General features: G+C 32.0%; 2 protein-coding genes and 1 pseudogene across 3 annotated transcripts, besides 3 other annotated features; all 3 read left to right on the top strand.

The window, feature by feature from the left end:
- Positions 1 to 1,390: 1,390 nt before the first annotated feature.
- Positions 1,391 to 1,427: a mobile genetic element.
- Positions 1,391 to 1,427: a terminal%2Cinverted (terminal inverted repeat of Banshee-A3 transposon ID:TVAGG3_0121480).
- A 665-nt stretch (positions 1,428 to 2,092) lies between these two features.
- Positions 2,093 to 3,965, top strand: TVAGG3_0121470 (Far1-related sequence; the record flags this gene model as incomplete). The annotated part of the gene is made up of 1 exon (XM_051223566.1): positions 2,562 to 3,965. One exon carries the CDS (start codon positions 2,562 to 2,564, stop codon positions 3,963 to 3,965), a length of 1,404 nt encoding a protein of 467 aa, XP_051108552.1.
- Positions 3,966 to 5,938: 1,973 nt separating this feature from the next.
- On the top strand, positions 5,939 to 7,517 carry TVAGG3_0121460 (annotated as a pseudogene). Its single transcript has one exon. A coding segment is annotated over exon 1 (1,579 nt).
- Positions 7,518 to 8,231: 714 nt separating this feature from the next.
- Positions 8,232 to 12,648: part of a mobile genetic element that runs on past the window's edge.
- TVAGG3_0121450 (uncharacterized protein) lies at positions 12,157 to 12,627 on the top strand (the record flags this gene model as incomplete). The annotated part of the gene is made up of 1 exon (XM_051223565.1): positions 12,157 to 12,627. The coding sequence occupies one exon, from the start codon at positions 12,157 to 12,159 to the stop codon at positions 12,625 to 12,627; it is 471 nt and encodes a 156-aa protein (XP_051108551.1).

Here is a 12,648-nt window from a genome sequence, read left to right as displayed (position 1 = left end):
TATTAGAAACTAAAGGCTGTGAGGCACTAATATATAATCAGTGCCTCATAGCCTTTAGTTTCTTATTAAAAACGAGAAAACTTGTTCGAAATGATAAACAATTTCGAACAAGTTTTCTCGTTTTAAGGAGGGAATTGTTCCTTATGAGGTATACATCATAACTATATACCTCATAAGGAACAATTCCCTCTTGATATCCTGGATATTTTTGAATATATTTTTTTAATTAAAGTTCTCAAAAGTATTATCAAAAGTGATTTTTAAAAAAATATCTCCAATTAATGAACTAATTAAAAGGATTATATTTTTAAAATTAAATATTTTTTCAATTTTTTTGAAGGAATTGAGATACTTCCCACGACAATAAAATTGAGAGGTTTACATTATGACTGATCTTAGCATGCAACATTAATGCCTCTTAATCAATATTATACAGCATAAAGCATATTAAATGAAAGTAATTACGTATAAATTTATTTTATTATCTTATTTATTAATTCTTTAGCATGTATTGTTTAATATTAACTTTTCTGTACATTAAATATGATATCTCCAAAGTATGAATGCCTTGTAACGAAACGAAAACTTAATTTTATGTTGAATATTTGTCACAAACATTAGATTATTAAAATATATGTTGGATATCCCTTAGTATGAGACTTCATGACTCTTGTTGTCTAACGTGAGCTTTGGATTGCAAGCTTGCTACAGCACATAAGTATTCTGTGGTTAAAAAAACCACATGAGCTTTAAAAACTATAAAACCAAAAATAATTGTTATAATTTAAATGAAGAAGTAATTTAAAACGATTTTATTTATGATCAAATTTTATATATTTTTTTGGATCAAATCCATTTTAATAGAATTTATATACTATTCATCTATTAGTAAACACTACCGTATATTATTTTTTAAGCTATCTTATTTTTTGAAATTTGATTCAAATCTTTGGTCGCAAGAAGAATTGCATGATAAATAAAAACATTTAATCAAAGTCAATTTTATTTTTCATATTCAAATGGACTGAGTGTTAACATTTAACATTTTTTGCTAATTGTCGTCAAAAATTAGGCGTAAAGCAAAAATTGATATTTCATATGGTTTTATGATAGATAAGCATTATATTCCCACTCATTATATTCGTAAATTTTGAGGTTTATCCTTCGCTTTTAAGATCATTGAATTTGATTTTTATATAAAATAGTTATATATTAGAAAATAATATGAGTTTATATGATATTATTTTTCAGAAGATTTCATTCTATATGCCTATGAAAAGTACTCTCAAAACTAACTTTTTCCTAATTATAATTAAATCTAGAATATTGTATTATGCTTAGTATTATTTCATTTTTCTCATTCAATTTAGAATTTACAAATGTCAAAAAATTGAGAGCTGTCACTTTTGATGAATTTCTGTTTATTACAGCATTGTTATTAATAATGAAAAATAAAGCTTATTTCAATGAAAATTGTTCTGCAAATTTATTTCACTTTTGACCTCACTTTTTCCGTAATTCAATTTTTTTACTTTTAATATTTTAGATCTTCATAATATCATTTGAAAAATTAACCATATAAAAAAATCAAGTTATCAATTCACTTTTTCCGTAATTCAAAAATCAAAAATATAAATAATATATCTTTTTATCAAATATTATTATTATATTCTATGAAAAATGAGGTCCGGAAATTTTGCGGATTCCCGTAACTCAATTTTACGGAAAAAGTGCAGTAAACTATTCAAAATACGGAAAAATTGGTGTAAACTAATGATTTTACGGTAAAATCACGGAAAGTCCCGGAAGAATATATGTGCCTATATGAAATTATACAAAAATGAATCAAACGCATTTTAAAAGATTGTTCTTGTATTATAAATGCTATTCGCAGATTTATTAGTTGAAGAAAATTACCAAATTTTTGCCGATTTACAAAAAATGATTTACAAAGCATATTTTTATAAGGCTTTAAAAATCTTTAAAATGTGACCGGTGACGGAAATCCATGGTAACCAACCGCGGTTCCCGTTTGGAATGCCATAATATATATGTATATATATGATACGTTATTATAAAAATTTTCAGTGTCACTTTTTGAACATATGGAAGCTCTTCAGCGTTTTAAACTTCATGAATCAAGCCTTAATACAATCGCAAGCATCCTTGAAATAGATATTAAAAATACGGATGTCCCTGTTTTTCCATCAATATTTATTAATCAACAAATAAAAGAAATCATTTATTCCGAAAAGTTACCAGATACAAATTTATATCACACAAATACAGAAATAACCGAAATGGAACAGGAATTAATTCAATGCGAATCGTCTTCATTAATAGATTTAATTCCAAAAGTTTTATTAGTTGGTTCAAAGCATAAATTTTATTTCAGATATGATTCAAATGATAAGTTTTTCATTTGCTCTTGTGGCGTAAAGTATTATTTCCATTTTAACAGAAAAACAAGGAAATATTTTGTAGAGAAAGACGAGGTGCACGATCACTCATAATGCAAATATAACACCAAAATTCACACAACTCTCAAAGATTATCTTTTAATGTCAATCAATATTACATACGATACTCCAGAATTTTGGAACAAGGTAAACTCGATTATTGGATGGCCTGTAAATCATCGTACGTTTAATGACAGATTGAATTCTTTGCAGGGACTTACAAAAACCAAAAGATTGAAGAGTTTTTCGAAATTATATCAACTTTACAAATTGATCAATGAAAAAGGAGGTATATGTCATATTGTTACACATGATGGGAAAATTTATGATAATGTTGATATTTTAAATAAAACAAATGAAGAAGAATTAATTATTGATGCGATTTCACTAATTACACCTGTGGCATCTTATTTTATCAAATCAGAAGTATTTAATAAGCTCCTTTTAATTGACGCTATCCACATTGATTCAGTTGCGGGTGGAAATATTGCCATTTTGGCAATAACCCTCCCGAACAGATCCCCACTTCCTCTTAGTTTTGGTTGGGGCAAAACCGAAGATTCGTTACTAATCAAAGTCGTTTTGAATAATTTCATCAAAGTTGTAACAGGTAAAGGCTTAAAAATTGAAGAGAAAATAACATACATAATATCAGATAAAGGTACAGGAATAAAATCAGCTCTTGATGAGCTTAATTTATCACAATTTCATTTATTATGCTTGTTTCATTTGGCTAAGAATCCCGATTTTATTAGAGTTCGGCCTCAAATTTTGAAAATTACAAATGCACTTTCCTCAGAAGAATGGGATACACAAGTTTCAAAAATTGAATCTGAAATTTATAAAATTTATAATTATAAAAGCAAAAAGGTCTCCGCTTTCATCGATGATCTTAAAAGTATTAACCCATTTAATCGTTCAAAATTCGATCATGGATTTTTAAGCAGCTCTGTAATAGAATCGTTCAATAGCATTTTAAAAGCTATGGACTTGGATGAAATAATCAAATGGTTTTCCTTCATAAGCATGTATCAATACAGCAAAATTCATGACTTATTTTCAAAAGCTATGGAAAATGAATTTTTGAATACAAATTTATTCAACATAGAGAGGGATATATTTTATTGGGAAGTTCATAAAGTAGAACACACAAATTTTTATCTCGCGCGGCACATATATAAAAATACAAAATACAAGATATTTATGGAAGAAGGACATAAAATAACTTGCGAATGTCCATTTTACAAGAGAACCTTATTACACTGTGTACATATCCATAGTTTTTTAGATATTTTCCAAAACAAAATTGGGATTGATCCAAGTTCTATAACAAGTGAAATTGGTTATTTTTACAAAAAATCAAGCTACCTTAACTTGATTGATGATATTAAGGAATTAAAAATAAGCTTTGACAATGTTGCAGAAAGCCCAAACGTAAAACCGCCAGAAGTTAAAAACAGAAGATCAATAAAACGTAAAAGGCTCAGAGATTGGACTGAAAATTAAAATTTTTTGTGATAAAATAAAAATATATTTTGTTTTAAATTGGAATTAAATGTTTTTGATTGAAAGAAATTTATGGAAGCTTGAAAAGTGATAAAGAAAGGAGAATATAAAATTGAGATGATCGCGATTTTTGAGAAGAAAAATATAAAATTGAATAAAAACAAATTTTTAGTTAGTTTGAATTATTTTGTAGTGAATAATATATCAAATCAAATATGAAATTATTTTCCAAAATCTAAAATTGAGATGATCGCGATTTTTGAGAAGAAATATTTATAATTAAAATATTCCATCTATTTAATAAATTAAATTTTAGAATCATAATTTTTATTGATGACTAGTCACTTTTAAATATCCATTATTTTAATGGTTCTTTATTATCTCAGTCTCCTTTATTTTCCAACACTATTTGATGAATAAGGCCACATCAAATAATGTTGAAAAATAAAACCTCCGGTAAGACATGTGACCTATCTCATGGATTTGGCAAATGTCTTCAATTATGCCGGAGATAATTAAATTAAACAAAAAAATATAGCAGCTCCTATTCGAACAGGGGCTGCCATATCGATTTACATACAAATTTGGCGACTTGAACCTCGGGATTAGCGCCATATTCTGGAATTCGAGGCAAGTCGCCCCAATTACTAAGCTACAGCATCCATATGACAAGATATGGATGTTTTTGTCAATTGCATACATATTTAAGCTTTTTAGTCAGATTTTTTCAATGAACATTGAAAGATTCTGACTAAAAAGCTTAAATATGTATGAAATTGAAATACAATCAAAGAAATACTATCGTCCTTACAAGCTCAATAAACAATTTACATATTATTAAATCTTAAATTTTGATTTTTCGATTTCATACTCTTACACTTATATATCTTACTTTACAAAATATAAATATCTCATCTACATACTTTTTATTAAATTGTTTCACTAATACAAATTTTACTTATCTATTCATTAACTTTATCTACTTGTAAAACTTATTACAAATTTCATGAAATCATATCTACTAATTACATCAACATTGATATCAAATGAGTCTTTCATATATAAGATATTTTTTCTATAAAATATTGAATACAAGCTTATAAACAATAAAGAATGATATATAATCATAGTATAATAAATTGACATATTTATTTAAGAATCTTAGGAATAATGTGAAATCATCAATCACAAATCTTAATAAGCACTATATTTATAGCTTAAAACACATTCATACCTACAAGTACATGAATAGTATGTATATAATATGCTGTGAAACTATATGTTTTTCGATCAAAAATAAAAAATGCAATTATAAGATTTTGTTAAAATTTGTCTGTGAATATTTTTAATACTAAAATAGTAAAATATAGCCTAAGTATATACACATAATGAAAAAACTCATGATTTTGGTCACATTTCAAAATCTGATAAGTTATATAAAAATGAGAATCCTTAGTTAATATTCAGTTATTATCCTTATTATATGTGCTGATATTTACCAAAAGATCAGGCCACCAAATAAAGAGGATCATGAAATGATATGAAAAATACGAAGTGTCGGGTGGTGGATTTCACCTCACATCGTAATACCCCTACTCACACACAAAATTCGCTCGAACAAAATTTCTTCGGGAAAATATCATCCTTTTTCATAAAAAAAGGTAGTGGGGCTTCCAGGCGCGTTGCGCCCTCTAGCCCATAAAAAATTTCTGAGGACGAGCCAGCCGGTGACTTTTTGGTAGAGCACTCAAAATAGTATAACTTTGTCCGGACAAGTAAGGGTCTATCGTCGCTACAGGAAAAGTTACAGGCGTTCCAAGGAAGTATACTTTGAGAAGCCTTTTCTCCCTTATAGAATGAGATAGGACGGTTATTTTACAAAACTGACAACACTTTGACCGAGTAGTTTTTTGTGCTGAACAAAAAGTGTCATATAAACATCTGTCAAAAACCGCTTTTTAACTTCACTTAAAATGCCACGTAAGCTACGTAAGAATATACATAAGAGGAAGGGAGCATTGAAACATCCAATAGTAAAACTGACACCACAACAACAGTTGCAACAACAAATGATGAATGACCCCACTATGTTGCAACAAATGTCAAGCAACCCTATGCTTTTAAACCGAGTTATTGGTGCACAGAGTGGAGGTTTAAGAGCGGCACTTTTAGCGAAAATGGCAGGCTATGGTGGAGCTGCAGACGGAACAGCTTATAACCCTCAAAGTCAAATGAATTTGAGTTCACTCAAAAATCAAATAACAGATGTCAAAAAGTCAAACATAGACATACAGAAACAAATAAGTGAAAACGAAAAGAAACTAGAATATGACAGACACACAAAGAAACTCAATGAGTTAAACGTAGAGAAAAAAAGAAAGAAGAACAACTGAAAGAACTAAGTACAGAGAATATGCGAAAAAGTGTCAGAAAAAGCAGCAGAAGTAGCAAAAATGGAACAAGATGTTATAAATTTGAAAAACCATACTACTCAATATAAAGTACTGAAAGATGAAGAAATAAAACAAAAAGCCCTGAAGACATATATGGATAGCGATGAGTATAAAAAAGAAGTTGAAGCAAATGTAAAGGCAGAAAAACTTTTACAGTTGCAAAACCAAACCGTACAGTATGAAAACTTAGCACAAGAAAGTAAAAATAACGACGCAGCCATGCAAAAGGCAATGAAAGCGCAGAATATATATAAAAGCTAATAATGACTGGTTAGATGCCCAAGCCAACGCTAAAGCAGCCCAACTTATAGGGTCAATAAGGACAAAAATACAAGCGGATGAAGACAGTTCAAATGAAGCTTTAATGAATGCTGACTTTAAGAATGCCTTCGAAGCTCTTCATAGTAAGGTGAAACTAGTGAACGACTTCTCATCTGGAAAGAAACTGAAGTCTGAAGGTTTCGACAAAGAGTTAAGAGAAGTAGCACAAAATATGACGAAAATAACAGATGCAGCAACGAGACAGGCAGTTCAAAGTGCCTATGACGCCGTTAGAGCAACTGTTGTGGAAAGTCAAAAAAAGAGTTACAACAGACCAAAACAGACCTAGTAAATGCTTTCTTAAAAACGAAAAGTCAGGTAGACATTATGCTGCAGATGGAACATATGTGCCAGTGGTGGAACTTATATACCACCAAACCCTCCAAGAGAAGCACCTGCACCAGGACTACCTAAAACATTTACATCGTCACATGGACACAGACACAGGCATGCACCACAACAACAACCAACACAACAACCAACAGTTCAAAATCCAGCACCACAACAACAACCAACACAACAACCAACAGTTCAAAATCCAGCACAGCAACCAACAGTTCAAAACCCTGCACAGCAACCAACAGTTCAAAACCCTGCACAGCAACCACAAACAGAGCAAAGACACAAAAGAAGTAGAGAAAAAGGAAACCAAGAATTCTTAAAAATGCTTAAGGAAAATTATGGTTACCCAGATACTCTTGACTTTAGTGACAGATATAAAGAAGCTATTAGAAAGTTCAAGGAAGGAAATACTGACCCGAACCTATTTAGCTTTATGGTTCAGCATAAAATCGGATATAATCTCAAACCTGGAAAATACAAGCTCGCAAAGGGATATGATTTAATAGCATATCATCCAAATGACATGGATGAATTTACTCCGAGATATTTGATGTCAGAGCTAAATGATAATTCAACTCTCTTCATGAAACGCGTAAAAAATAGAGACGGAACGAAAGAAGAAAGGTTTATGAGTCCGGATGACTTAGATAGGGAACTTGTTAAAAACGGTCTCGGAATATATGAAATGCCAGCAGATGAGGTACAAGAAACTCAACAGGAAGAAGTTCAGATACAACCAGACATGGAAGAAATAGTTCAGCAACAACAGCTAGAAGAGCCTGAAGGAAACGAACAAGTCCCTCCTTTGGAAACTAACTTCACAGAACTAGATGAAGATTTGGAACAGCCGAAAAATCTTGACACTCAACAAGTGTATGCGGAGAATATGGAATCTTTCCAAGAGTCTAAGAAAAATTCGGCTGACATAGTAGAAGAATATCGAAAAATGTTCACCGACATACAAAAGACTCCAACATCAGATGAAAATATTCAGCATAGAATGGAAGTACTGAAAGAAAATGTACGCAAATACAATAATCCTTTTTACTTACGACCATATAACGTTCAATCTTTGGCTGAACTCGGTGAAAATAAAAGGTTAAATTTCAACAAAACATATAGAAATGAAACATTGTTTAAAGTTCATTCAGAACCTAACCAATATGGAAACAAACCTACTTTTGTTTCTGCAGACTATGGAACTACAATGAGATGGGGTCATAAAGCTAATCCGGATAGGTGGTTCATAAACTTACAACCTCAATTCCAAGAAGTTGTAGACGCAATGGAAGTGAATGGTGAACCAGATATAGCTGGTATTTTCAGCGCGGCTTTAATGCCATTGAAAGATATGAAAGATGCAGATATTTTGGACCAGTATGAAATGAACATGGCTGATGGAAATATAACACCTGACGTTCTAGAACATTTATCTCAAAGAACTACACAGAACCATAGAGATGGTATATTTGGTGAAGAGTTTAGAAAGAGAGTTAGGGAGAGAGAAGGAAGAGAACCTATTGTACATGACCTTGCAAACGAAAGTTTGCAAAATGTCATAAAAACTTACTTTGCAGACAATGAACTGAGAAGGGATGAATATTTAAGAAAACTCAATGGACAGTACCAAATGAAATGTTAGTATTGAAAAACATGTTCCTTGACAAAAAAAACCAACTACAGAAATAAATGACGCAAGACTGAAACATTGGGTAAAAGCTTTCCCATTCACAAAAGATATTATTGGTTACGTGGAAAGAAAACCAGAATGGCTACAAAAACATATATTTGGAAACGAGCTTATTCCATATGGACAAGCTCTGTTTGAAGAGCTTGAACCGGAAACTCAGGAAAGAGTCATGCAAACAATAAGCAAAGACTCAAATACAAACTATGACAAAATCTTTCTAGGATATAGGTTACCTGAGATGGGCGACCAGAGCCCAAAGGCAAAAAGGACATGGGAAATTTACAACATACTAGGTGAACATGAGGCAAAGATGCAACAACTTGAAGCAGAGGGCAAGTTACCAAAAGCGACACCAAAGAAGAAGAGAAAGTAGAACAAAGTGAAAGTAGTGAAGAAGTAACTTCATCTAGTGAAAGTAGTGGCAATGAAGGAAAAAGAAGGTTAAAAACTCAGTCAGGAAGAAAGTAAAGCTTGGTACGAGTGGGTTCTATTATGACATATAAATCCAACTATTCTATATTTTTACCCATATGAAATGTACGCCGCTCAGAATATAACGCCAACAGTTTTGGATGCCATGAACGGAAATGTTTCCGAATGGTATAACGAATGCGACAATGCCATTAGAAGGTCAGAAATAGTTCCTGGAACTTACGAATATACAACTGCTGTTTCTTATGGAAACGTAGGTGAGTTTGGAGAAGGTTCTTCAACAACAGTAGATATTGCTTGCGACAGGTTTCATATTATTTCTATTGACAACTCATTCTTATACGTGGAACAAGACATTGAAAAAAACCTTCTGCCAAGTTGTCTGACAAGAAAGGTTGCAATGGAATTTTCTATGTCGGATACCAATATGCTCAGAAGTTTTCATGGGATATAAGATATATTCTAACTCTGACTTAGTTCAAACAGTAACATGGGCAAACTATGAATGGTTCGCTATGAGAAACTCAGTACAACCACAAGCTAGAGAACAAACAGACCAGTATGCAAATATTGAAAAATAAGAAGACTTGACCCTAACGTTCCAGAGTTTATGTTAACCTTTCTGGTTCAGATGGAACTGCTGCCACTAAAGTAAAACTGAAACTTAGAGTTCCTTTGTCATCTTTCCTCATCTTCAGGTTTTTAAGATACTTGCCAAACTGGGCAGGAAAAATTTCTATTGAACTTACTCCAAGCAAAAATAACTTAGTCATTGCACCAACACAAGACCCATTCACTCTTACAGACGTAAAGGGAACAAATCAAACGTCATTCGCCGAATTTTGCAAAGACAAAGTTGACTTAGACTTTGGTTTCTCAAACTTCAACAATGAAGTAAACTATTATTTCAATGCTGCTGGAACTGCTTGGGACCCAGTTAAGTTCACATGCGAACAGTTTGAATGCAAGAGAATAGAAAGCAGACTTGCAGTCTATATGTTGGACCCAGATATTTCAAATGCTTTAGCTGCCAAATATATTGCAGTTCCACTTATGTTCCCTATACACCAAATATCTGTCAAAGACTTTGCAGGTGAAGTTGGAAACCAAAATCCAGGAGCCGAAGGTGCAAGAACAGATATTGCTTTAACAACTGCAATGAAACATGCAGATACTATGTTTGTACTGTTCAGACGAACTATAAATGACTATTCTTGTTTCTACAACCCTGGTATTAAATATCATATAAACATAGATGGCAAATATTATCCAAGAGAAGAATATTCTACAGTTGAGGATATGAGGTCATACAACTTGACATTAGATGCTATGAACTTTAACAACAATTTCACAACAACCATTAACCCTGAAATGCAAAGTTCTATTATGACATATGTGAAAGTATGGACTCATACAGGAGGTCAAAAAACTCAATATACAAATGGAGACCGTTCAAACTTTTGGCTTGGCATTCCATTTGCTGACTCAGAAGACTTTATGGGTGGTATTTCAACTGTTGGTACAGTTCAAATACAATATACTGGTGACAGAGACGGTCCAGATGAATTGAGAGCAAAGAAGTTTACAAAACCAATAGCACTTTTCACGGAAGATGCTCTTTTGAAGATTCGTTCGATGAAACCTGCTGGGGCTCCTCAGATTGGCATAACGACAGCTTCCATCGAGCAGATTTTGGCAGCAGGTCAGTAAGTTGTTCTTGAACTGACTTCTCTCCGTCAAATATTGACAGTACGCCAGTTTTGACATAATATTGTATTATAAACTTTCCTTTAGTAATATCGGTCAGTTTTGAAGTTATATTTTTGTCTGCTTCAAGAACTTTCACCATTTCAGTTATACCAACTTTCTTTGCTTTATGAAAATATTTTGGTTCAGCAAAGACTGCTATTCTATAACATTTTCCATTGTTTGTGTAAAGAACTATTCTGTCAATGTATTTGTATTGTTTGTGTGTGTAAACTTTGTTCTGCTTCAATTCAATAAGATATCCGAATACGTCCATCTTTTTATTCTAAGTAAAATGTCATTTCCGAAAAATAGAAGCGTAAGTGTTTCAAAAGGTTTAATGGCGGTGGCAGATGTGAAGTTAAATTCACCAACTCAAACAAACAGTCAAAGTGTTGTTGTCAATGTCAAAGACAGAGATGTTGAAGTGGGGAAACCATACGAAGACGAAGATGGTATAACAATAGTTCCTGTAAAAGAACAACCAACATACCCTGAAGTTAACAGAGACTTAAGTTCTGTTGCAGATATTCGAAACGACTACCAACAACTGAAAGACAAACTTCAAACTCAGGAGAAGATTTGTCAAGCTTTAAGTATAATGTTAAACTTGGTCGAACACAACCCTGTAAAAGTGAACTCATATGTCATTGCACCTCATGAAGTTTTGAAAGAACTATTGAAACTTTTGACAGAGGCAGACGATATAAACATCAAAGAAATAGAACCCGACATTAGTTGCTGTGGTGTTTCATATAATGTCATTGACAAGATATACGTTATGAAAGGAGGTGAAACGTTGAACTTAAAATATAGTTTCCCAGACGTTATAAAATATTTGACGACCACAACATTTCATTAAAGTTTATTTGCTAAGTAAATGGCAGAAGACATAATGGTTTATACTATTACGACTAAAAACCCTGAGTCATATAATTCTATAACAACAAACTTACAAAGTCCTCAAGGATGATATTGTAAACTAACCTTAAACACAATGACGACTAAAGCCTGTTTTGCTCTTTTGACACCAGAAGACTTTATTGTTGTGAATGGTAAAAAATACTCCTTTGAAGATACTTACTCAGATATACCACCAACAGGTTTTGTTGACTTATTTAATACTTTAAGTACGGGTGTAACATGTGCTGCAACTAGAGCAGGTTTCATTATGTTTGGATGTCCGACTGAGTTTACTATAAACGATATGAGCTATAATACAAAACTTATTTCTGGTTTTTACTACCAACAGTTTCCTATAACAGGAAAAGGTGTCATACAAGGTTTGTCTATTCCATTGACATTAAGCACACCAATCTTATATATTGTTTCAAACTTAGGTTCAAAGTGTTATTCGAATGTCGACAGAAACTATTATGACCAAAAGATACTTATGCGTATAAACAATACTTTCTCTGCTGGTTTGCCTATTGTTCATTCGAATGCAGAATTTTCAACCTTAGTGAACTCAAACACTTTGGCAAGTATAACGTTGACATTAGTTGACGCAAACTTTGTTCCTGTAAAACTTTTATGTCCTATGTATTTGTCAATGACGGCAGAAAGTTTCGAATTGGAAGATGCAACTGGTGAAAGTATTGTATTACAAGAACAACTTCAACAACAAATAGCTCAAGAACAACAAATGCAACGAATGGAACAACAAAGTCAAGAATAAAAAAATATTATTTTTTTATTT

The sequence above is a fragment of the Trichomonas vaginalis genome, chromosome IV (assembly GCF_026262505.1).
Source record: "Trichomonas vaginalis G3 chromosome IV, whole genome shotgun sequence".
NCBI classification, from domain to species: domain Eukaryota; phylum Parabasalia; order Trichomonadida; family Trichomonadidae; genus Trichomonas; species Trichomonas vaginalis.
This window is presented reverse-complemented; position numbering and strand designations above follow the sequence as displayed.